General features: G+C 35.0%; 1 protein-coding gene across 23 annotated transcripts in view; it reads right to left on the reverse strand.

The window, feature by feature from the left end:
• myo3b (myosin IIIB) overlaps window positions 1-28,000 on the reverse strand; it is a 217,320-nt gene that overhangs the window by 116,853 nt on the left and 72,467 nt on the right. For all 23 annotated transcript variants that reach the window (XR_015499044.1, XM_087267375.1, XM_087267374.1 and 20 more), the window contains 13 exons: window positions 24,166-24,250; window positions 23,741-23,857; window positions 23,485-23,589; window positions 23,080-23,163; window positions 21,761-21,963; window positions 19,020-19,118; window positions 18,811-18,925; window positions 17,084-17,210; window positions 14,003-14,213; window positions 9,013-9,160; window positions 6,083-6,236; window positions 3,720-3,808; window positions 2,068-2,197 (listed from right to left, as the gene is read on the reverse strand). Coding sequence is in view for 22 of the 23 variants with exons in the window: in XM_087267375.1 (XP_087123501.1) it covers window positions 2,068-2,197; window positions 3,720-3,808; window positions 6,083-6,236; window positions 9,013-9,160; window positions 14,003-14,213; window positions 17,084-17,210; window positions 18,811-18,925; window positions 19,020-19,118; window positions 21,761-21,963; window positions 23,080-23,163; window positions 23,485-23,589; window positions 23,741-23,857; window positions 24,166-24,250 (1,667 nt within the window). In the remaining variant the exon portion in view is untranslated. The remainder of the gene's footprint in view (window positions 1-2,067; window positions 2,198-3,719; window positions 3,809-6,082; window positions 6,237-9,012; window positions 9,161-14,002; window positions 14,214-17,083; window positions 17,211-18,810; window positions 18,926-19,019; window positions 19,119-21,760; window positions 21,964-23,079; window positions 23,164-23,484; window positions 23,590-23,740; window positions 23,858-24,165; window positions 24,251-28,000) is intronic.

Genomic DNA, 28,000 nt, shown 5'->3' on the forward strand with positions numbered 1-28,000 from the left:
AAGAGACAAAGACAGAAGTGAGAGTATCTCAATTCAGCTCACTTCTGTGAGTGTCCTCGTTTACACACCACATTCACACAATCACACTTGCAATTTTAGTCAGAGTACAGACATCTTCCAGTGGTTGTTGAATTTCTGGAACTTTAATACCTACACAAACACACACTTTTTCAAAGTAGCACAAACATTGATGTGCAATTAAATTGGAAAAAATAATGTGTGAACTTTGTATTCCCTATGCTGTGGGGACCAAATGTCCCCAGAAGTATAGCAATACCAGGCAATTTTGAACTTTTGGAATACTTTTTCTTTGGTCCCTGTTTGGAAAACAGCTCACAAATTATAGAGAATGAAGTATTTTGGAAATATAAGAATGCAGAATGATTCATGTGAGGGTTAAGGTTGTATGACAGAATATATAGCCTGTGCAGTATACAAATACGGTATAAAATAGGGGTGGACTGAGATCTCGTAGTCTGATGCATCTTCCAAGATATGACTGGTCTTGCATATAGGTCATGGTTGGCATCAAGGAATTCAAGCGCAATTACAATATAAAGTGTGTGTGTGTGTTCCTCATATTCCATACATTGTAAGGACCTTATGTCCCCACAACTATAGAAATACTAGTCAGTTTTGACCTTGTGGTGACATTTTTTTGGTCCCTGTTAGGAAAACAGCTCACAAGTTATAGAGAATGAAGTATTTTGGATATATAATAATGCAGAACAATTCATGTGAGGGTTAGGATTGTATGATAGAATAAATAGTCTGTACAGTATAAAAATCCAGTATAAAATAGGGGTGTGACGAGATCTCGTAGTCTGATGCGTCTTCCAAGATATGACTGGTCTTGCATATAGGTCATGGTTGGCGGTAAGAATTCAAGTGCAATTACCATATAAAGAGAATGTGTCTGTGTATCTTGTATTCCATAAGTTGTCAGGACCTTATGTCCCCACAAGTATAGAAATACCAGTCAGTTTTGTCCATGTGGGGGCATTTTTTGGTCCAGATGAGAAAAATGGCTCAAAAAGTTACAAAGAATGAACTATTTTGGAATTGTAATAACGCAGAAGTTTCACATGAGGGTTAGGATTGGGGTTAAGGGTGGGTAATAGAATATATAGCCTGTAAAGTATAAAAATACAGTATAAATAGGGGTGTGACGAGATCTGGTAGTCTGATGTGTCTTTCAAGATATTACTGGTCTTGCAAGAAGGTCATGGTTGGCGCCAAGGAATTCAAGTGCAATTTCTATATAAAGACACGGTGTGTGTGTGTGTACCTTGTATTCCATACTTTGTAAGGACTAAATGTTCCCATGTAGAAATATCGGTTTTGACCTTGTGGGGGTAATTTTTGGTCCCCATGAAGAAAACCACTCATAAGTTATAGAAAATGATGTATTTGGAAATGTAAAATTGCAGAACGTTTCACGTGCAGGTTAGGGTTGGGGTGGGTGATAGAATATATAGCCTGTACAGTATAAAAATCCAGTATAAAATAGGGGTGTGATGAGATCTCGTAGTCTGACGTGTCTTGCAAGAAACAACTGGTCTTGCAAGAAGGTCATAGTTGGCGTCAAGGAATTCAAGTGTAATTACTATATAAAGAGAATGTGTGTGTACCTTGTATTCCATACGTTGAAAGGAACAAATGTCCCCACAAGTATAGAAATACCAGTCAGTTTTGACCTTGAGGGGACATTTTTTGGTCCCCATGAGGAAAACTGCTTATAATGTATAGAGAATCATGCATTTTGGAAATGTAAAATTGCTGAATGTTTCATGTGAGGGTTAGGGTTGGGGTGGATGATAGATTAAATAATCTGTACACTGTACACTTGTGGGGACATTTTTTGTTCCCCATGAGGAAAACCGCTCCACAACATGAAAGCAACCCAATTGATTTGTTAGACACTTGGAGTTAGCATCGTCCACATGTGATCACATGGAGAAAAATGTTTACTATCAAGTGTAAACTGGCTGAGATATGTCTGTATGATTGAGAAGTGATAGTGATGAACATGAACAGCTCATGATCAGCGCTGAATGACTCTGGTACCTGTTTTTGTCAGAGGGCTGGAAAACAGCTGCTGCAGAAGTCTGTTCTCCGATGTCCTCAAAACCACCACGATGTCTGCAGGAAGAGTGTCACGATTCTTCTCCAGAAATCCACTCACGTTATACAAGACCTGGCAGAGAAACACAGGACATTTTAAAAGTTGAATTACTGCACACTTTTTTTAAATATAAAAAAATAGTTTGTTTATAGTTTCATTTATTTACCAAGGCCTCATTCTTAAAAAAAAATAGCAGCAGCTACAATAATACAAATTATTTCTGTTTAAACAAACACTGCCAAGCTTTCTATGTATGAATGAATCCTGAAAAATCCAGTTTCCACACAAATATATTAGGCAGTACAATTCTTTTCACTTTGATAACAACGGGAAATGTTTCATGATCAGTAAGTCAGCATATTAAAACCGTTTCTGACTGATCATGTGTAAGTAGCTGCCTTTTTTTTAAAGGCCCAGTAAATTAAAAAACCAAACTTCCCTTGATCTTTTGACATATAAGTGCTCATGGTACTATTAAAACATCCTGTAAGTTTCAGAACTCAACACTTTGCGGTTCCTCTAAAATCAGCTTATATTGAAGGACATCTGACAAAACCACAGGTTCTGGAAAGTTCAACTCTATGAAGTCATAAAGTGAATAAGCCACGCCTCCATAGACAGTCAACGCCTACTTCTGCTTCACTGCCTGTTTAGCTCTGTTAAAGAGATAGTTCTCCCAAAAATAAACATTGCCTCCTCATTTACTCTTCCTCAAGTTTTTAACATTTGGCTCAGTGGTTGGCACTGTCGCCTCACAGCAAGAAGGTCCCTGGTTCGAGTCTCGGCTAGGCCGGTTGACATTTCTGTGGGGAGTTTACATGTTCTCCTCATGTTGGCGTGGGTTTCCTCCTGATGCTCCAGTTTCCCGCACAGTCCAAAGACATGCACTATAGGTGAATTGGATAAACTAAATTGGCCGTAGTGTACAAGTGTGTGTGTGAATAAGTGTGTATGGGTGTTTCCCAGTACTGGGATTCAGCTGAAAGGGCAGCCGCTGTGTAAAACATATGTTGAAATAGTTGGTGGTTCATTTCGATGTGGCGACCTCTGAAATAAAAACTAAGCTGAAGACAAATGAATGAATGAATGGTTGCTGACATCTATTGACCGCTATGGGAAATAAAACTACTATGGAAGTCAATAATTGTCAGCAATCAGCTTTTTTTAAATATCTTCTTTTGTTTTTAACAAGAAACTTAGATAGATAAAATAGAAACAAGGGAAAGGTGAGTAAATGATGATTTTCATTTTTGGGTCATTTCATCTCAATTTATTAATATGCAAAACTGCCAGCCAATCAAAGCAAAGAGTGTTTACGTTTTGGTCTACAGCCTGCCATGCCCATTTAAACCAAGCGTTTTGATTGGGAGTCAAAAACTGTACAATAAATAGTCAAGTACTTTTAAGTTATGATGCATTTTTGATGTAGAAAGCTGGACTCACATTACAAGTGGACAGAGAAAGTTCAAGACTCCTCTAAATTGTAATATATTAATAAAATAAGGGCAGCCATGCATGGTAAGCAAAAGCTTCTTTAAAAAATATAGAAAAGCTGTACGGTGAGATTTTATAAAGTAATATTCAAGCTCATTACCTGGCCTGCATAATGCTGGATCCCAAAACAGAGCTCCACACGCTTGGGTATCCAGAAGTACTTATTCCTCAGGTTATCCTGAAATTTATCTTCACAACAAAATAAAGAAGGTGAGAATTGAATCAAACTAACACACATCATCAACATTCAATCAAACAAAAAGTTATAACAACTGCAGGAATATTTTGCAGTCATCCCACATACGGATTGTGCTTAGCATAAAAAGCCTAAAACACATTGGCTATGTTTTCTATCCAAGGACGCAATTTTGATTGATGCGCAAAACTGGAATATGACATAAAAAATCCATATAGCAATTTAATGTTAATAATACTGAACCACTGTGATGACAGATTTTGGCTGAGGGCTTTTAGAATGAGCAAAACAACATTTCAGATGTTTTACAATGTGTTCGCTCTGTTAGTTTGTCCATTAATGGTGTCCAATTGCGCACCTGATTTCTAAAATCAAATCACATGGCTTTTTTGATGCTGAAATGTGTTTTTTGATGCTTAAATGTATTATTTATGCTGAAATGTATTGGATAGATGTGTTTCCATTGCAGTTTAGGTGCATTTTTTCTTACAGGATTAAAAAAATACTATGTACATTTATAAAATGTTCATGCAATTTTCCAAAATGCGCATTAAAACATGTGGGTGGAAACATGACAACTGCTCAACTTGCAACAATTATCAGCAACAAGATTTTACTTCTGAACATAACATAATCAATTTGACATTAATTGAGTAGTAATGTTGAGTTCTCTTTATGAATACACAGAGCGATTCCAGCCTTATGGATGTGATATTTGCAGTAAAAAACGAGAACACAAATTCACAGAGTTTAAGAAAGTCTATGATTACTTTGAAAGATCTGTTTGCATTTTCCAATATAACTTACCACAGAGTTATGGGATCAGAAAAATATCAATCTGTAAACATGTTTTAGGTTTTAAATGTGGAAGATAAACCAGCGTTATGGATGTGACCAAAAAATTTGCAGTTTAGACCTTTTTCATGGCTGCTGCATGGAGGGCGCCAAAGCGACCAGCGTCTTCCGGTAGAATGCTTACAACTTCCATTCACAGCGTGTACAACTGGTAATTTGCGCTCCGAAAGTGGGTTTCAATAACGTTTTTAATGGATAACAGTGTTTTTGTGACATGCAACTTAGAAATGTGTCTGTTAAAGGCGTTATAATCTGTCACATGTGGTCCAAGCGCGTCAGAAATACAAGAAAAATGTTCTCCTAGTTCACGTGTCTGCCATCAGAAATACAGTGTGTGTTCCCGGCCTGTCAGCTGTTAGCTCAGCGGCTCTTTAACACACACACAGAGAGAGAGAGAGAGAGAGAGAGAGAGAGAGAGCAAACCAGAGTACTGGCATGAAACTTAACAGGTATGAAAGTCGAAAGTGCAATTTACAAAAATGACCAATAAAAGTCTGTTATTGGTTATTGATCCTCTGCTGGCTGATTTGCTGTTCATTCTAATCGTGAGCCGTTTGAGTTTTATTTCGTGTGTTGTTTTTACAACGGTTTGTGTTTTTCTGTCATTACGAAATGACACTAGCCTATATTTTCACTTTGTCACAGTTATTAAATCAGTGTGTCAGTGGCACAGTACAGGCTACGTGTGTGTGTCAAACATTTTGGTGAACTACATTTGTTTGGGCTGGTTATATATTTGAAATAAAGAGAAAATGTTGACTTTGGCGATGACGAGGCTTCATTTAAACTGCAGAAGATGCTGTCTGACAACGAGGGGAAAATGCCTCAGCAATCGTTTTCCATCCTATTAGATCGCATTTCTTTAAGTGATCAGTCCAGGAGATGCTGCTGATGGACAACAGTATTAGTTCAAAGAGGATAAAAGCAGGTAAAATAGATTAAAACTAGCGTTTCAAAGCTGTCCAAATGTGACCGGAAGTTCTTCGCATTCTCCTTGCGCATACACACAAAGCATAATGGGTAATTTTGCGTTCCAAGAAAAAGGTCTATACAAAAAACTTTGTAGAAATTCTATGAATTCAACTGCACAACAATGCTAATCAAAAGGAGAAGTCGGCTCTTTATAGAACAAACATGATTGATTTGATTTTATATTTTTGCATTTATGTGGAAAAAGCTTGGTTATGGATGTGACATCTCTCTGACAGACGTGAAATCAGCACTTGTGTGACTTTGGTAAATCAAATATAATTGATTGAAAACACTGACAGAGATTTTTTTTGAGTATTTTTTAAACTACTGTATAATACTTGCTTACACACAAAAAAAATGTAGAAACCATTACGCTATTTTGGATGAAAACTTAATCTTGTTTATGGCAAGGTTGACATTTGCATGGAATTGCTCATTACCGACAAGAGTTTGGTCAGTGGCCTGTGGGAATCGGCTCTCCTCATCCAGTAAAGACAGTAAACCCATGGGCTTCTGAAGAAACATGTCCAGAATGGGCCTGTTGTCCTCGTATTCCACCAGACTGACATCTACACCCTCACTCTGATACTCTATCTGAACAAACACAACATACACATCAACAGAATCTCCCTGAGCAAATAACTGATGTGGAGAATTTGTCATTTCATAGATACAAAACAAAAAGAAATGCTATTAAAGTTGCCATGAAGTACAGTTCTTATTTCATACGTGGGTTTCCCCAACTCAAATTTAAAGGGGTGGTTCACAACGATATCATATTTTAAACTTTGTTGATGTGTAATGTAGCTGTTTGGAACATAAACAACATCTCTGAATGTAATACTCTCAAAATTTTATGCAAAGAGAGACATTGGCTTCTACAGAGTTAGCTTAGCAAAGCAAAAGCGCATGAAGTTTGGAGGCTACAAAAAAAAAAAAAAAAACACATCCAGGTTAATGAGATCATAAAACTTACTAAGGACATGACACAAAGAGATGTGTTTACAGTTTAATTTAATTATGTTCCATAGAACTATAAAAAATATATAGCTCTAGCATTTGACAAAGGATAACTTTCCAGTTTAGTGCTGGATTCGGCTAAAAACTCCTCAAAGAAGGAGCAGCTCCAACCAGGATAGACGAAGCTGTGGATTGTGAGCCACAACCTGTAAGTGTTTTTATTTGTTAAAATCGATCTATGACATGCACAGTTTTAGCGTTAACAGTATGTTGTAGCGAAGGACGTAAACAAGGATGTGAACCATGGGAAATGCTGTTTGGCACCGCTAAAAATTTACAAATTCATATTTATCTGTCAAACCGATGTAAACACTCACAATCTTTAGCAGTGCTGCTGTGTCTCCCTATGCAGCCACTTTCCCTGTGTTCTTCATCTCAAATAACAAACCCGCAAGAGATATATGAACGTTTCATATTACTTATAAATGCTTATAACCCAAAGACCCAAAGTGGTCAGAAAGCTGTGTCCTCTTCATTTTCTGTCTGATTCAGACTCAAACTGATACAGCTAACAGCTACACAGACTGACAGTATTTACACAGCTGAGGCACAGGGCATGCTAGCAGAGGTGTACGTGCCACTTTCCCTGGTGACGTGGAGCCGGTCCGTGAATTACAGCACATTATGTTAGCTGACTAATCAGAGCCTCTTGAGGGTTGGCTTTTGGAGGAACTATGCAGGTCATTTTAATGTTAGCTGAATAGCTGTATATAATTAAAGTAAGATATATAAAACTATAACGGGATTTTTATAAATGATTGTTGTACTCCCCATAAACATTATATTATATTATATTATATTATATTATATTATATTATATTATATTATATTATATTATATTATATTATATTATATTATATTATATTATATTATGTTATGTTATGTTATTTTATATTATATTATATTATTTTAGATTATGTTATGTTATATTATATTAGATTATGTTATGTTATGTTATATTATATTATATTATATTATATTATGTTATGTTATGTTATGTTATATTATTTTAGATTATGTTATGTTATATTAGATTATTTTATGTTATGTTAGATTGTTATATTATATTATATTATATTATATTATATTATATTATATTATATTATATTATATTATATTATATTATATTATATTATATTAGATTAGATTAGATTAGATTAGATAAGATTATATTAGATTATATTAGATTATGTTATGTTATGTTATATTAGATTATGTTATGTTATATTATATTATATTATATTATATTATATTAGATTATGTTATGTTATGTTATGTTATGTTATATTATATTATATTATATTATATTATATTATATTATGTTATGTTATATTATATTATATTATATTATATTATATTAGATTATGTTATGTTATGTTATGTTATGTTATATTATATTATATTATATTATGTTATGTTATATTATATTATATTATACTATATTATATTATATTAGATTATATTAGATTATATTATATTATATTATATTATATTATATTATATTAGATTATGTTATGTTATGTTATATTATATTATATTATATTATATTATGTTATGTTATATTATATTATATTATATTATATTATATTATATTATATTATATTATATTATATTATATTATATTAGATTATGTTATGTTATATTATATTATATTATATTATATTATATTATATTATATTATATTATATTATATTATATTATGTTATTTTAGATTATGTTATGTTATATTAGATTATGTTATGTTATGTTATGTTATGTTATATTATATTATATTATATTATATTATATTATATTATATTATATTATATTATTCATTTCATTAATTTTCTTTTCGGCTAACCCTAACCCTAACCCTTTATTAATTAGGGGTCGCCACAGAGGGAAAAAACCACCAACTTATCCAGCATATGTTTTACGCAACGGATGCCCATCTAACCGCAACCCATCACTGGGAAACCCATACATACTTATTCGCACACATACATACACTATGGACAATTTAGCCTAGCCAATTCACCTGTACCGCACCTCCCCACGCAACAGCAGGGAGAACATCCAAACTCCACACAGAAACGTCAACTGACCCAGCAGAGGCTCAAACCAGCGACATTCTTGCTGTGAGGCGACAGCTCTACCTACTGAACCACTGTGTTGCCCTCTTTAAGAAACTTAGTGTACTTAAAGTATACTTCATTATTACAAATATTTTTGGGGGAGGGGGATATACATTTCAACATCTACTTTAAAATGTCTGCCTTATTTCTATGCTATTTAAATGTATTGAGCACATATATAACAGTGGGTTCATGGTCCAGTCTAAAGGTGATTTGTGTGCGCTAGAAACTCTCACCTGTTCCAAGGCAAAGATGTGCTGATTGAAGTAGAACTGGATCTGTTCGTTAGCGATGTTGATGCACAGCTGCTCAAACGAGTTCTTCTTGAAGTTCTCGAAGCCGAAGATGTCCAGAATCCCCACGTTCATCCCACTCTCGGCCGCACTTCAAAGACACCAACAGCCAAATATTACCCGGCCTTCACAACACATTAAGGCCCTAACCACGCTAATGACCCAAACAGCTAAATATTTCACAACCTGCCAAGCGGGAAAACACGAAAACAAAGCAATTTAAGCACACGGGGTGTCATTTCAGCTTTAGCAGGAGTTCAGTCAACGGTAAAACGTTCAGTCTCCTGTCTCAGACAGCGTCCAGAGGTCACCTTCTGCTAACGCTAACAGGTTATTAGCAGCAATAACGCCGAATGCGCTGCTGATTGGAGTGGAAACGGTAGGATTTAGGATGATGCGTGTGTGTGCATGTCAGTTTCTCTGACAAGCGTGTTGCTAATGTCTGACAGGATTCGCTCGGATCAATGAACGGCTCCTTCCACTCTCTCTGAAGTCTTTTTAATCATCTGCATATTATTATTATTTTTCTTCCCAATCTAACTCGATATCAAAAATTCATAAAAAGGCCTTTTCATAAGTCTTTTCTTCTTCTGCCGCTGTGGATATTAATATTCTGAGCTTTGCGCTGGTTAGACTGGAGGTCACTGCTGGAGATGCATGTATAAACGCATCCGCCACAGCAGAGATTCAAGGAGGATATGGACATGAAAGTTTGGGAATTACCTCGAAGTTACATTGTTGATCATCAAATACATGAAGTAAACAGTAGAGAAGAGCTGAAGATATGTTAGACCAGGCTAGAAGAGCAACAGTGAAGATTTAGGGTAATTGAAAATTCTTAAATAATCATCTTATATAATCAGTTAAATTCATGTTGACCGCCCTAGTGAAAATTACTGTGTTAAATGAGACCTTGTAGTGTAATTCGGATCTAATTGTTAATTTATTTTTGCTTGCAGATCATATAACAGTTAAATAAACAACCCAGGCTCATTCTGATTGCGTTTTTATATATATATATATATATATATATATATATATATATATATATATATATATATATATATATATATATATATATATATACGCAAATATATCTCAGAAATTTATTTATTTTTTTCAGTTTTTGCTTTGCGAATCCACCAGAGGCCGCTGTCTATGCTTTTTCAGATCTCAAATTTCTCTCGCGAGTTGCATTTGTGACTGCTCTTCTCATGTAAATCCACTAGAGGTCACTGTCAACTGACTGACTGACCTCTTCCCTAAACTGAACAGACAGTGTTTTCAAAAGCAGGGCAGAAAAAGAAAAGCCCTCATGGCTGCCTGATTTTTACCACGTTTTCAGATTTGACCACATTCACCCTGTTATTTACTTGTTTATTTTATTTTTTGGCTTTTGTTTTTGTCTTATCTGCTTTCTAAAACCGTTCTTTGCCAGACTCGAACCCCGTTGTCAAGGGCAAATCTGCTCAGCGTCTCAAATCCTCCGACGTACGTGGTGAGCTACTGGGCAAACTGGTAACAGCAGAAAAGCCATTCACGCGGAGGCAAGCGGTCAGCTGGTACAGTTGAAATCAGAATTATTTGACTAGATATTTTTCAAGACACTTCTATACAGCTTAAAGTGACTTTTAAAGGCTTAACTAGGTTAATTAGGTTAACTAGGCAGGTTAGGGTTATTAGGCAAGTTATTGTATAACAATGGTTTGTTCTGTAGACAGTCAAAAAAAAAATTAGTCTAAAGGGTTTAAAAATTTTGACCTTAATATTATTCATTAAAAATTTAAAACGGCTTTTATTCTAGCCAAAATAAAAGAAATAAGACTTTCTCCAGAAGAAAAAAATATTATCAGACATACTGTGAAAATTTCCTTGTTCTGTTAAACATCATTTGGGAGATTTTTAAATATAAAAAAAAAAAAAAATCAAAGGGGGGCTAATAATTCTGACTTCAACTGTAAGTGTGAAAAGGAACAGTACCATAACTGCCCTGTAGCATTCGTTTTAAAGACGAAATGCAACCATACGTTCCTCTGGCTACATAATTTGCATTCTCCAGAAATGTAGATAGAGCTACGTTTTCAGAATAAGCCTATGATTAAAAAAAAAAACCAAGGCATTTATTTTAACATATAAAAGCCAGTGTGGGTCAAATTTAGGTGCTATATAATGGACGCCTCCAAAATAGCCTACTACTGGAATTTACTACACAACAATGGAAATGTTCATTGTATATAATATGAATGGAACTCTACTATCCACTATTTGTCATTATCACATGACCTACAGGCATCAGTTGTAAGCGTCGTGTGGTATCATGAAATAGGGTATCAATAGCTTAACAGTAAAGATAATAAATTGTATCTTTTTTCAACAGGAAAAAACCACCAACAAACAAGAATACATAATAATATGGTGTCAAGGCTTTGCGATTAAAAAAAAAGTTATTAAAATGGAAGTCAATAGGGCAAAAACAGCCCCCAACATAACGAAAGGGTAGTTAATTTGCCCAGTCTATTGTTAAATTTTTGGCATTTTACCAAAATAGGTGTCAAAATAAGAATTGTCACCAAAAATCATTCCACTTGCTGAAACAGAGAAAGTTGTGGCCAAATTAAGACTCAAAATCATGACAGAGTAGATGAAAACAACTCCAAACGCACACAAGGGTTAACATACAATTAGTGGCACTGAATTATAGGGGTGTAACGATACACAAAGCTCACATACAATGTGTTTCACAATATAATGTTCACGGTTGGATATGTATCACGATATTTGGAATAAAAATGATGAAAATGATACTGAAATGCAAATTTTATTTAAAAAAAAATAATTATCAAGTAAACAATTTTTTTTATGTATTTCTTTGGTTTCAACTTCTTTCATTTAAACTGAACCTTCTTTAGGAAAATAAATTAAATAGGCCTGTCTCTGGAAAATAAAACAATTTCTAAACTTCTTCTAAAATATTATCAAAATGACAAAATTTAGGAACAATTTAAGTAAAGGTGCAAAAATAAAAAATAACTTTCTATTCAATTGAATTTAACAGTAAGAGCTTAAGGCTTTGCTTGGTTATTTGCGTTTTTTTGTTTGCGCAAAAAATAAAAACATCTTCATTTCCAGGTAGTCAGCAGTTCTATGAGATAATCCTGAACTTATGTGTTTCTGTCTGAGAGGTTTTTTTGGATGGCTCATGGCTGTCTTCATGTTGGGCATGATGAGTGACAGACTGGCCGTCTTTTCATCAGACAGGACAGTCGAGGCCCTTTTCAGCAGTTTAGGCAGGTTTACTATTTCTTCGGCGTTGCTGATGTCGGCGATATCAAGTGTATCATGTTGACGTGCATTTTTGTGTACCTCTGTACTCAAAAGAGTTAATGCTTGTCGTAATCATAACTCTAAAATGCGATATGATTATTTATATAATGTGCACGCTTTTGGTTTCATTTCCACTGCTAAGTGCTGTTCTTCCCACGCGGCTCCTAAACGATAACGATGCCACAAACTGAATGTTATTTACAACTTTTTTTCCTGTTATTCACAACCTTTGCAGGTTCTGTTCACTGAAGTAGACGTGCGCGCGTCTATCATTAAGTAGTCCGCCCTCTGTAGTAACAGCTCACAGTCAGCTCACGTCATGTGTGATTTTGCGGCCGCCAATACATCATTATATGAAGACAGAATGATATTTTTGGGTGAATTGTACCTCATAAATAAAATATGTGACTCTTTCAACACCATTAGGAGGTATCCCTGTCGCTGTGCAAAGTATGTAATCACTGTGAAGACTTTAAAACTTCGGCTATGTTTGACCCAGTATGCGTGTCAAAAAGCGGACGAGTCTAAAGCAATGACTGTAAAACCGAAATATTGCCAGACGTCAGATTTTGAGAGAATGGGCCATCCTCTATTTCAGGGGTTCCCAAACTTTTCAGCCCGCGACCCCCAAAATGACAATGCCAGTGACTCGTGACCCCCAATATTCTCTGAGGTGGTGGTTATAAATACAGAAACCTTGTATGCAATGACGCACACACACACACACACACACACCTATAGACCCAAGTCTATTCTTTGTTTTTTTTTTTATGTATGGGCTAGAAAGTTTAACCTGGTGTTATAAAATCAGTCTGCTGCATCTGACAGTATTGGTGTGTCTTTAGTATAATGTAATTACCCGAGAAGTCGCAATCCAATAGAACTAGTAACTATAAGCTACTATAGTAACTATATAGTTTATAGTAACTATAAACGACTATTTTTTCTCTTCAGTAGGTTATTGATAAAATACAGTAAGTCTTAAGGTTTAATAAAAATTAATTGTATTTCGAAAATCACCAGGCGACGCCCCTTCATTGTCCCGTGACCCCTCGGGGGGTCCCGACCCCCACTTTGAGAACCTCTGCTCTATTTTAACTCCACTCATCTTGGTCTGCTAATGTTACTGCTGCTGCTAGTTCAACCAATCTGAACTCACGTGCGACAGCAGGTGGAACGTAGCTCACGTGCAAACAGCTCAACTAATAAGAGAAAACGGACGTCATATTGTAATAAAATCGTCATAACGCCACAATGCATATTGCGACATTTTTGCATCGCAATAAATCGTACCACGATAAATCGTTACACCCATACTGAATTATAATATTACACCACTCAAATATGCATTTACTTCTAAATACCATTGTCAGTGCAGGTTTATACAGCCTAGCGATATGAAAGTGGCCAGCATAAGAATGCTTTGTATTAAAACAGCAAGACTCAAACATAGTTGAGATCCAGCCATAATCAATAACTCCTGACACTTTTGTGTTAACCCATAATAAATTCATGTTCAATGTTAATTCATAAATGTACCCGCACTGGCGGTTTTAAGCAACAAAAAAAAAAACCCTGGCGGTTCTAGTGTTAAACTGAGATGTCGTACCAGATGTTAGTGTCCGGCTGCAGCAGGGCATTAATGCGGTTGACGATCCAGCTGAAGAGGCGTCCGTACAGCGCTTTAGACATGGCGTCTCTCACATCGGTGGCCTTGTCTACAGTGTTGGTGCGGATGATGGTTTCTCCTCGAGTTACCACACAGTGGGAGGTCAAAGCCTCCTGAAGCTCCTCGGAGCCGATGCTAAGCAGAGCTGCCGCTGTCCACAGGAAACACATTAGGATTATAACAAGAAGGGCATCAATAATGTATAATAGCTATGTTTAGATCCATGTATCATATATAAAATTGCTTAAAGGGCACCTATTATGTAAAAAATCCCTTTTATAAGGGGTTTGAACACAATTGTGTGGCAACAGCTTGTGAATATAGCCAGCTTCTAATGGTCAAAATAAATTAATTCTGTTGTTTATAATCACACTTGATAAAAGCAGTCTGCAGAAACACTTTGATTGACATTCCGCCTTTGTACGTGTCATCAAAGGGGGAAAGCCCCGCCCATCAGTGATGATCTCTCCATCATTAGCATAGGATGTCAGTCTTGTTTTTTGAATCTGCCACTATGCTGACACACAGGCATTTGTAGTTCCACCCTCTTTTCAAAACGGCGAGCACAATCTCATTTGAATTTAAAGAAACAGTCACCAACATGGCACCATGGATCAAACCCTAAAAGGGTTTCAAACAGTATAAAATATTATCGATGTGATATTTTGAGCTGAATCTTCACATACACACTCTAGGGACATCAAATACTTATTTTACATACATAATATGTAATATGTCTCCTAATAATAGGTCACCTTAATGCCAAGATAAGCATAAATTTAGAAAATGTGCACAAATAATAATTATGCACAATATTAAATAGGAAAAACTTTTTATCCGATAAGAAAAAGTGTGAATAAACTACAATGTAAACACATTTACCAACTAAAATCATGATAGTTTTAATAGGCCCTACAGTGCAAGGGCAATCCAAAAGCCACCATGTGTTATTTGTGTCTCGTCTTCATCTTCCGAGACACAAGTCATTTGTTATATAAGAAACGCATCCAACAGTGGCTTCTCTTACAACAGAAAATTCTATTTTTATTTTTGATATTTGACAAAAATTTATCAGGAAATGACAATTTTGTTTTCTTCGACTCTTTGGATGGAAACGCTGCTTCATTCGCAAATGTTTGATACGATATTCCAGTTTTGAGCAGAAGTTTAATTTGCATCTTTGGATGGAAACGTAGTTTATTCATTCATTCATTTTCTTACATTTACATTTAGTCATTTAGCAGATGCTTTTATTCAAAGCGACTTACAGTAGTGCAAGTTTCAGGTATGTAAAGTGTAAGACGCGTGTAGTAAATTTTCTTTTTAATATATATATAATACAGTTAGCGTTAGAACCAGAGAGGCAATTGCAGATTAGGAAGGAAAGTGGAGAATAAATAGTTGAGTTTTTAGACGTTTCTTGAAGACAGCGAGTGACTCTGCCTTTCTGATGCAGTTAGGGAGTTCATTCCACCAACTGGGCAGATTGAATGCGAGAGTTCGGGAAAGTGATTTCTTCCCTCTTTGGGATGAAACCACGAGTGCACATAAATCTGCAAAAGTGAGAGCAGATAGGAAGGCGCAAACCCAAAGGTCGCTTTGTAAGCAAACATCAGAGCTTTGAATTTGATGCGAGCAGCAACTGGCAGCCTGTGCAAATGGATGAGCAGCGGAGTGACATGTGCTCTTTTAGGTTCATTAAAGACCACTCGTGCTGCTGCGTTCTGGAGCAGCTGAAGAGGTTTGATAGAGTTAGCTGGAAGCCCGGCTAGTAGAGAGTTGCAATAGTCCAGTCTGGAGAGAACAAGAGCTTGAACAAGGAGTTGAGCTGCATGTTCAGATAGGAAGGGTCGGACCTTTCTGATGTTATAGAGTGCGAATCTGCAAGATCGAGCAGTTCTAGAAATGTGGTCAGAGAAGTTTAGTTGCTCTTCAACAATTCTTGTTGGCTTAGTCAATTTTATCAATTGGGTTGCCACAGCGAAATGAACTGCCAACTTATCCAGCAAGTTTTTACGCAGCGGATGCCCTTCCAGTCGCAACCTATCTCTGGGAAAGGAAACATAGTTGATTAAGTGCAATTTACACTGCACTCACAAATGCTGATCAACGCCAAAATTAAAACTAATAATTAGTTCAGTAGTTTTGTCATTTTGACCAACTGTGTGAATGTCCAAATGGTATTTATAATGTTGTGGAAAGTCCAAGTTACAATTTTTACCTTAAAAATGACAGAATTTCTAGGTTGTTTTATTAAGTGGTAATGTAATATTTAATAATTCATGATATTATATTCCACGTCCATCTTGTCATGCATTTAAAAGTACTTCAAACAACAAAGGCTGCATTTTAACTACCACAGACAGCAAATCTGCACTGTAAAAATGCTGGGGTCCACACAATTAATTTGTGTTAGGACAACATAAAGGAATTAGGTTCACTTATTAGTTTATTACAAATTTAAGTGGATTCATCTTAAAACAATTAAGCTGTCCCGTCCAAAACACTCAAGAATTGTGTCATTTCAGCTTATTGTATACAAGTAGTTTGAACAAACAGCAAAGGTTATTTTTTGAGTGTGATATCCTAATCAAATCTTACACAGATTGATTTGCTTGCACACAAATATTCACAGAAAACCAGATTGTTCACATTATTTCTAAGCCACTTCCAAATGAGGATAAATATTCAAATGCTGTTCACTACATTACGGCTAATTATACTGCCCATTAAATATTCAGCCTGCATTATTATGTTTTTTTTTCACAACTACATAAACCAATCAGCCCTGTAAACGTAAAATAGATATTATCTACAGTAATTACATTTAAAACATGATTAACATATTACATAGCAAATACACATTTTCACAACAGCAATTTTGAGAGCTTCTTAAGCTGTTCTGAGGGCTGAATTAATTTTATGGTAACAGTAAAAATTATTTCCATCGACATTAATTCAAAGTACAAGCTCATTTCTTGGTATCAAATGATAAATTTTTGATTGAATGAAAGCACTCACCGTTATCTAAGGCCTCAGAGTTGGGCACTTCACTCTTGTCGCTCTGATGCTGAGAGCTGGCGGATGCGAACTCAATATTTCCAGTGTTTAAAATGGCTGCAAGAATTCTGTATACTGAATTCACTTCCTGTATATACATATAAAAACATATATATTATACTGAAGCAGTGAATTCTGATTATTGTTTTCTTAAATAGATAGTTTAACCAAGAATAAATTAAAATGCCATCATCATTCCAAACCTGTATGACTTTTTTTTTCTCTTCTGTGATTTTTTTTGACATTTAAACAACCTTGGTCTCATTGACTTCATTGAAAGCAATGCTGGGTTCTACTCAATTCCTTTGTTTTCCCAAAACAAATTGATTAAGATAACTAAATCTTTTTATTTATTTATTTACTTTTCCAAATTTAAGTAGATCGAACATAAAACAATTACGTTGTTCCAAGAAAACTTAAGAATTTTGTTTTAACTCGATTTAAATGCATAGTTTGAACAAGCAACAAATGTCATTTGTGAGTGTTTTATTTAATAAAAAACCCTAGGGCTGCGTCCAAAATCACATACTTCCATACTATTTAGTGCACTAAAAACAGTATGCGAGCCTAGTAGTATGTCTGAATTCATAGAATTCAAAAAACAGCATGCGAGAAGTACCCTGATGACCTACTACTTCCGGAGAGATTCTGAAGTGCGCATCGGATGGATGCTATGATATCCCATGATGCACCGCAAGAGAAATTATGAGAGTGAAGCAATGCAACTGACGCATGTAGGTTACGTGATGATGACAAAATGGTGGATGTAGTACGTTTGAGTTCCATTCATACTACTCACATTCATACGGTAAAGAGCAGTGTTTCTCAACTGGTGGGTCGCCAAAAGTGGGTCGCGGGAACATTTTCAGTGGGTCACGGAGTGTGTAATCAAAAAAAAAAACCAAAAGTTAAATTTTTTACTTATTTTGCTTAAGTCGGACTTTTATTTTGAAATGTGTGCGCGACAACCCTACCGTTTGACATGTGAAATTTCATTTAATTATTGCAACAAATATGTCAAAGCGCAAGTACGACCCCGAATATATATGTAAAGTATGGATGTATATATTGATGACAAAAAAGACTTAAAGCCTCAGTGTCATAAGAGGTGAGGTGCTCTCATAAAAGAGCATGAAACCTTCTAAATTAAAACACATTTAGAAACCAGAAAACATGTTTTATTAACAGTTTATTATTAACAGTATTTGTCGTTTTTACTTTGTAATATTTCTATAATTTGATACATTTTGTTAAATGACAGCAATGAAATTGTGTTTAATTGCAAGTCTTGGTGATTTTCTTATGATGTATCTGTCACTACTTGTTTATGTTAACAAATAAATGCAAATTAAGTAAAATTCCTAAAAATGTATTAAAGTTCCTAAAAATTTGGGTCGTGGCTTGATGACCATGAAAAATGTGGGTCCCATGGCCAAACCAGTTGAGAACCCCTGGTATAGAGCATACTTTTCTAATGGTCGAGAAGTACATTCAAATGCAGTACCTACTGAGTAGTAGGTGAATTTGGACGCAGCCCTATACATAGTTTTTTAAGATATATTCTGCTGGGGATAAAACTGATACAGGATTGAAAAGAAATGAGGCAAAGTAAATTCTAACAAAATATAATAAATGATCAATGATATTAGAAATGATTTATAAATGATAAATCAGATTTCCATCCGGACCTCCTCTGTAAATCCGATGATTCGAAAACAGTCCTGAATGGCGTCAAACTGCTCCTTGTACAGTTTGCTAGAAATGATGTCCTGCATTACTTTTCCATTTACACAGTCAATGTATCTGAAAAAAAAGTAGCAGTAACAGCATGAATATCACATCTCTTTCAGCGACGCTGTATACTAACTGCTTTCAGAGTCATTGTAAATACATGTACCTGGGGGCAGTTTTGTTGGGTAGCTTGTATTTCCTGAGGTTGTCTTGATGGTAAAGACCAGCATAGATATAGTAGAATATGTGGAAGTTTTTCTCACCCCTGCAAGAGAAGGTAACTAGCTGTAAATACTACAATTATTAAGTAAATGAGTTCTGATTGAAGTTAACTTGTCATCTTAAAGTCAACTTGTCACTTTTAAAGCAACTAAGGGCTCTATTTTGACTGTCCATGCGCAGAGCGCAAAACGCAGGGCGTAAATGCTTTCAGGGCATGTCAGAACGCATTTTTGCTAATTTAATAATGGGAAACCTGCTTTGCGCCGTGGCGCATGGTCTAAAAGGGTTGAGTTTATTTTCTTAATGAGTTATAGGTGTGTTTTGAGAATAAACCAATTAGAGTCTCATCTCCCATTCCCTTTAAGAGCCAGCTGCGTCGCGCCAAGAGCACATTCGCTATTTACAGGACGCAAAGTAAGTCTAAGTGGAAAAAATGAGCATTTCACAAGCAAACAGTTAACAGTTTTTTTTTTTAGCAGAAAACTGTTAAACAGAGCATCTACTGCGTGAGAATGAGAGATAATGGATCACTTTCACTTTCGCTCTTGGATAGGGAAACCTTTACACACAGACATTAATTAGTCTATAAATAATTAATTGCGTTTGTTAAACGCAAATATTCGTTTCAAAACTATTTCTAAATTCAGTTCTAATTTTTAGCAAACGAATAAATGAACAACAATAACAAAATGTGCTCAAAAACCTGAGTTATATCCTAAAACACATGCTGTGCCCCATATGGTCTAAAACCTGACAGGTGGGCAAATCTAAGCTTGTTTTTAATAAAACAAATATAAATATGGATATAATAAATAATACTGCTAATAATAATAACATTATATGAAAGCAAATTGTTATGAATGAACTGAAAAAGCCTCCCGAGATGAAGAAGACAGAAAAGCAGTGATTTTTCATATTTATGTAGGCTAGAAAATAATATGTTTTTTAATATTTTAATCCTTTATATTTATATCCTATATCTATTCTTATTATATCCTATATATATCCTTAATATTAAAATTTTTTCATATGTAAAGATATTTGCCTATTGCTCTCTTGTGCGTATTAAGCAGTGTGTAAGCGAGGCGCAACTCTGCGCTGGAGTTTAGACCGGGTTTGTTTTGGTCTAATGAAAAATCTATTATAGATTCTCAAAATAGCAACGCGCCAGTAGCGCGCCTCAGAACGCCTTCCTTTTTAGACCAGAACGCCTATGGGCGCACATATGATCGCTAATGCATTTGCTATTTAAACAGCGTAGCGCAACGCCTCAAAACCACTCTTGCGCCAAGCTAAAACTACCAAACAAGTATTGCGCCGCGCCTTGCGCCACATTGCGCCGGGTGTATAATAGGGCCCTAATTTACTAACTTTTTGAAGTAACTAAAAGCTTTTTAGAGTACAATTTGTACTACGTGTAAAACAAATGGAAGTACAAAACTGTTAGAAAGTTAGAAGTCAACATGAAAAAAATCTTAATGTGAATGATTAAGCACATTATAATTTCAAAGAAATTATCGGCTCCTACCAAGTTATCTTAATTCTAAAAGGTGACATGTAATAATAATGCGGATACCCTCATAAGCATCACTAAATACAGAGTTCAAACACCGATGTTTCCTGTTATCTGAATTACGTGCATTTAAAATCTTGGTGAAAACACCCCAATCAGAATAAAATACAGACTATTATTTTTCACTTGCCATTATTATGCATGTAGCATGTGTTTGATTGACCACAACATTTCCTAGAGAGATTACAAAAATTATCCCTATTTCTCCTTATTGTTAAATTAATCTAAGCTTCTATTAAACTTACTATATATGCGTAACTCTTATTTTGAAAATGGGAGAAGCAGGAAGACTCAATCCCACTAAGCCACATCTTTATTTTGTTTTCTAGATTGCTAATTGAAACATCCATTGAATGACTGCGCCGGTGTAAATACACTCATAAAATTTTCAAAGATGTACTTAAAAAATACTTAAGTTTCCTTGTGAGATCAGGCTGACTATGTAGATATCACAGAGCAATTTAACTAATTAGAGAATGTATGTGATGTTTCAGCTCAAAATAACACAAAAATAATGTTTTATAGCTCTTTGAAGATGCCCCTTTTAGGCTTTGATCCAAATTTGTGCCATTTTGGTGACTGTCGCTTTAAATTCATTTATAAATAAGGTGGTGCTCCCTATTTTGAAAAGAAGGCGGAGCTTAAGATTACTGTGCGCCAGATTCAAATCGTCTGCTTCTCACTCAGGGCTGTTTATGCTAATGAGGGAGAGATTTTCACTAATGGGCGGGGCTTTCCCCCTCTGATGACATCTACTAAGAGAGAAAGTAAATCAAAATGGGTTTTTCTTAGACTATTTTAAGAAGCATGATTATAAAAAAATATATTAGTAATTTTTACTATTAGTTATATTCACACACTGTTGCCACACACCTGTTTGAACCCCTCATAAAAGTGTTTTTTGTGTAATAGGTCCCTTTTCGCTAAAATAATCTCTAAAAAAAATCTACATCCCATCCATGTGTAAAATCCAGACCTGCCATACTTGTATTTAATTGCTAACATTATGCTTCACTCGGAAAATAAGTCACATTACAGTAGTAACATGAATTGCATAAAGTATTTTATGTTAGTCTCTGACAATCACAGATGTAAACGAAATGTTTTCTCACGTAGCCTGTTTGATGACTCTTGATTTCTCCAGAAGATACTCTGAGATCTTGGCACCCATCACTGCTCCTGTAGGAGTAAACTTCATCTCCAGATACTTTCCGAAGCGGCTGGAGTTATCGTTAATAGCCGTGCATGCGTTACCAAACGCCTCCACCAGGGGATTGACTTGAAGAATCTTCTCGCGGAGTGTGCGATTGTTAGCCTTGAAAAAGAGAACAACAGTTTGCCGTTTGAAGAGCGCTGCCTAGATTTGTAATCTGCGATAGTTGAGGATCAGTTAATGAAATGTTATGAAGGCAAATCGTAACTTTTTGGTTTAGTGGCTAATTTGTATGATTTCGTATGATCTCATTTGTACAATTTAGTTCGATTTGCTCATCCTCTAATGATGGTTGGGTTTAGGGGTGAAGTGTGGTCTCATGCCTCATTTTGAAAATCACAAATTTTCGTACGACTGAACTGGTACAAATTCGGACAAACTAGCCACTAAACTGATGGTTAAGTTTTCTCGTGCACAGGCAGTAATATGTATGCAATGTATGAAATATAACAAAACACAAGCTCATGCTGAAAACGTAGCCCTATATACATTTCTGGAGATTGCTAATTATGTAGCCAGAGGTACGTATGGCTGCATTTCGTCTTTAAAACGAAAGCTACGTGCCGGTATGATGCCGTTCCTTTTAGCACTTACCAGCTGACCGCTTACCTTGATATGGACAACTTTTCCGCTGTTAACAGTTTCTCACCACGTAAGTCTGAAGACTTGTGATGTAGCACAGAGTTGACATCAGCGACGAGGTTCGAGCGTGACAAAGACGGGTTCCAGAAAGCAGTCAAGAAAAAGCCAAAAAAATAAATAAACAAGTATATAATTTTCTTTTGATTGCTTTTCAAAACCCTGTTGGTTAGGTTTAGGGACGGAGGCAGGCGGGTTAATCGATGCTTTAGAATAATCTGTTGGTTGGGTTTAGGGAAAGTGGTGGACGCTGGTCAATCGTTGCTTTTAAAAACAGTGTTGATGGGTTTAGAGTAAGAGTACAGTGGATCAGTCGATCAGTTGGTCAGTCAGTCAACAGTGGCCTCTAGTGGATTTATATGAGAAGAGCAGGCTCGAATGGCACTTGCAAGAGAAATTTGAGATCTCAAAAAGTGTACACATCGGTGGATTCACGAAGCAAAAACTGAAAGAAAAAAAAACGTAGCTCCTGGGGTGTATTTGGCTCCTCTCCAGAAATGTATATAGGGGTACATTTTCAGAATGAATCTGAGTTGGAAAATGAATAATGATTATGAATGTATTAAAAAAGTACTCAACCTTGCCCAGAAAGGTGAGATGCTGGACAATGAGGTGGGCACTCTCAGTTTTACCGGCTCCACTTTCTCCACTGATGATTATACACTACACAGACAGAAACCAAGAAACAAAAAATCTCTCTCTCATTATTCTGCGATTAAGCATAACAGAAAGAAATCTGATCATCCTGACTTACCTAAAAGAGAAAAAGTTTAGTCACATTAACATCTGAACTTTTTTTTGTATTGATATGCGCCTTTTTATACAGTGTATGTAAACTTCTGGTTTTATCTGTGTATCACCTTAAATAAACTGTTATAGTAATTACAAAAAGACAAAGGTGTTCAAAAAATCATGCATAAAAACAGTCAACTCATTTCTGACCCATGCACATCTATATAGTTTTAGAGCCCCAGTAAGCAGCACCTGGTCTTTGCAGAGAGTCACCATGCTCTGATAGGCTGCATCAGCGGTGGCAAAGATGTGTGGAGGGTTGGTGGAGCGCTTCATCCCATGATATAACTTGGAAAACTGACAACACAAAACAACATCTTACTTCAAGCTTTATATTAAAAAGACTACTTCAAGCGCTACTCAACGTGTGCATTTCAACATGTTTAAAATTCAGCGAAAGTTGCTGAGAGTTTTATTTTATGCGCATCTGCTGGTTGCAGTATCTCACCTGTGGAGAGTAGATGCTGAGGTTCTGGAAGGGGTTCAGGGCGATCAGAATATCCCCAACATACGTGTAGATCTGCAGATCCTGATACCGCTTCTGAAGGTGTGCGATGATCGTTTCCTACAAAAGAGAAATTCTGGAGATGTTTCATCGTTTCTATAAATTCACAGATAACACATAATCTGAGCAGTTTAATAGCTTGTAATTTTCTTAATATTTTAGAGATCATTTGAATATGCAAATAACAAATCATTTGATTTTCTGTATTTCATGTAAAGAATTAAATTTGAGCCATTTGTAATAAAGGTTAAGAAAATAGGGTCAATTTTTACATCTACAACTAACAAAAAAAAAAAGTTAAATAAAAAGGAATTCAAATTGACTAATTAAAAAAAAAGTTTAATTAAAAAAGTAAATCCTTTAAATACCTCATCTAAAAGCTCCAGGTTAACAAGATCATCATCCGGGCAGCTCTCGATGATCAGGGTTTTCCTAGTATTGATTCGTTCATGCCTACAATGACAATCCAGCAGTGTTACAGCCTTAAAAACATTAAACACAACACAGACCTATTTACATATAAACAAATACTTTAATTTATCTTTTAGGGAACAGAAAAATTCCATAGTAAATGAAATATATAAGCGGTTTTCTGCAGTTGTCAGTTGGTTGTTTACTGACCCCAAATTTCTGATACTTCTCTATTTACTTTTTTAATATACATTGTCATTCAAAAGTCTGGGTTTTGAAAATGTTCATCATAACTCATCATAAACCATTTAGATTTGCTTTTATTGGAAAAAAAAACAAAAAACAATAGACTAGTTAATATTTGTTGCATAAGGTTTGGTCAAATTTCAAATCCAAAATAATAGGAACATTTCAAATTAAACTAAATTAAATTATTCATTTATTCATTCATTTTTCAGGGCCGGTGGCAAAAAACCCGACTTCCCTCTCCCCAGACACTTCCTTCAGCTTCTCCGGGGGGATACCGATGTGTTCCCAGGCCAGCTGAGAGACATAGTCCCTCCAGCGTGTCGTGGGTCTTCCCCAAGGCCTCTTCCCGGTGGGACAAGCCTGGAACACCTTCCTATGTAGGCGTCCAGAAGGCATCCAGAACAGATGCCCGAGCCACCTCAGCTGACTCCTCTTGATGTGGATGAGCAGCGGCTCTACTCCGAGCTCCTCCCAGGTGACAGTGCTCCACACCCTATCTAAAAGGGTGCGGCATGCCACCCTGCGAAAGAAACTCATTTCGGCCTATTGTATAAATAAAATAAAATAAAATAAAATAAAATAAAATAAAATAAAATAAAATAAAATAAAATAAAATAAAATAAAATAAAATAAAATAAAATAAAATAAAACAAAACAAAATTAAATTAAATTAAATTAAATTAAATTAAATTAAATTAAATTAAATTAAATTAAATTAAATAACAATATATAAAATCCAGTACTGTTGTAACATAAAAAACCTTGGTGAATAAAATAAAATAAAAATATTTTTGTGGTAAATTAAATAAAATAAAATGTTTTTTTTAAACAATAAAACTAAATAAACTTTATAAAAATTTAAAATAAAATTCCCCTGACATTATTGCAGTACTGCAGCAAAATAAAAAATATGATAAATGAAATAAAAACATTTTTGTGGGAAGAAAAAAAATAAAAAAATAAAATAAAATAAAATAAAATAAAATAAAATTAAATTAAATTAAATTAAATTAAATTAAATTAAATTAAATCCTTCAGTCATAGCTGCAGTAACATAAAAATATGTTGAACAAAAAAAAACATTTTTGTGTTAAATAAAATAAAATAAAATAACATAAAAATGTATCCTCCATATTAGTGCAGTATGAGAGTCTGCTGCAGGTCTGTCCTCTGGGGTTTGAGAGCTATTATAGCATGTAGTGAATGCACTTCATCAGGGTTTGACTCTCTTTTGTATTTCTGACCTTTCGCAGCTGCTCTATTCACAGCTCTTAAACCTCATGGAGCCCCAGGGACACGACAGCGTTCACACACACACAAACATCACACTGCGAGAAAAACCAGCACGTGTGTGGCTCTGATTCAGCCTGTAATCACTTCACTCATATTCGCCATCAGTAACTAAACAGAGAGAGAACAGCCAAGCTCATAATCTTATTACGTCTCTCTCACTGTCACTATCAGGGGAGCAGATTAAACCTGGCCTGGGGAATCAGGGGCTACAATCTGGCAACCCAACGACTGTTTATTCACAATCACAGGATGTACGTACCAATCCAGTTTTTCTCAGAACAACTTCAATTATTTTGTTTAGCGAAACTCAAGATTAAGAGAAGTGGATATCATGTGATATGTAAGAAAAATCCAGTGTGATTATTTCAGAACAATTGCTCCTCATGTATTGGTGAATCGGAGAGATGTTAAAGGGTTAAGAGTACTAATCTAACACTTTAGTAGTAAGGAAATGAGACATTACTTTAAGGAGATAAATTAATAAGAATAAAAATTTGAACATGAGGGTAAATTTTATTTATTTTGTCATCTGGGAAACAAATAAGTATCTTCTGTAGCTTCTAAAGGGCACTAACAAATAATAAAAAAAAGATATTTAGGCAAGGTAAAACAAGACAAATACACAAAACTCTGTTCATTCTATTCAATATACACTCACAGGCCACTTTATTAGGTACACCTGTCCAACTGCTCGATAACGCAAACTTTTAGCCAAGCACATGGCAGCAACTCAATGCATTTAGGCATGTAGACATGGTCAAGATGATCTGCTGCAGTTCAAACCGAGCATCAGAATGGGAAAGAAAGGGGATTTAAGTGATTTTGAACGTGGCATGGTTGTTGGTGCCAGACGGGCTGGACTGAGTATTTCAGAATCTGCTGATCTACTGAGATTTTCACGCACAACCATCGCTAGGATTTACAGAGAATGGTCTGAAAAAGATAAAATATTCAGTGAGCAAATGTGTTTTAGAATAACTATCAAATATATATATATATATATATATATATATATATATATATATATATATATATATATATATATATATATATATATATATATATATATATATACTGTATATACTGTATATACATATAAATATATCCATACATACAGTATACAGTTGAAGTCAGAATTATTAGCCCCCCTTTCATTTTTTTCTGTTTTTAAATATTTCCCAAATGATGTTTAAAAGAACAAGGAAATCTTCACAGTATATCTGATAATATTTTTTTTCTTCTGGAGAAAGTCTTATTCATTTCATTTCGGCTGGAATAAAAGCTATTTTATTTATTTTTTTAAAACCATTTTAGGATCAAATGATTAGCCCCTTTAAGCTATATTTTTTCCTATTTTTTAATGTTGTTTTTTTTCTACAGAGCAATCTATCATTATACAATAACTTGCCTAATTACCCTAACTTGCCTAGTTAACCTAATTAACCTAGTTAAGCCTTTAAATGTCACTTTAAGCTGTATGGAAGTGTCTTGAAAAATATCTAGTCAAATAGTATTTACTGTCATCATGGCAAAGATAAAATAAATCAGTTATTAGAAATGAGTCATTAAAACTATTACGTTTATAAATGTGTTGAAGGAATCCTCGCTCTGTTAAACAGAAATTAGGGGAAAAAATAAACAGGGAACTAATAATTCAGGGGGGCTAATAATTCTGACCTCAACTGTGTGTGTGTGTGTGTGTGTGTGTGTGTGTGTGTGTGTGTGTGTGTGTGTGTGTGTGTGTGTGTGTGTATATAGCATTGTCAAAATCTTTAATGATTCCTGTAACATATACACTGTAGAAAATTTCTTAAGCCAAGAAGGTTTTTTGTTTTTCAAAATTAAAAAGATGAAATTAAGTCAGTTTTTCTTTTTTTATTAAAACAAACAAAATAATCAGATTATTTAGCTTGCTTTAAAGAAAAAACTCTTAATCTTGACTTTTTATTTCTGAAACCAAAGCACCATTTTTACCGCTTCTTGATATAGGAATTTTTAAATATTTTGACCAGTAACAAGACCAATAATCCAAGTAATACATTTCTGCAGTGTATTTGTCTGCTTAGTTCTTTAACAGAAGAAAACATTCGTATTGGAGTCCTAAAGTGACCGTTTAAAAGAAGATTTAGTGTGTTTATTTACTGTTAAGCGTTGCTAGTGTTATGAACGAGCAGATCTGATACAAATATTCATCCATTCATTTTCTTGTCGGCTTGTCCCTTTATTAATCCGGTGTCGCCACAGTGGAAT

Source organism: Danio rerio, chromosome 9, assembly GCF_052040795.2.
Source record: "Danio rerio strain M-AB ecotype USA chromosome 9, GRCz13ab, whole genome shotgun sequence".
NCBI classification, from domain to species: domain Eukaryota; kingdom Metazoa; phylum Chordata; class Actinopteri; order Cypriniformes; family Danionidae; genus Danio; species Danio rerio.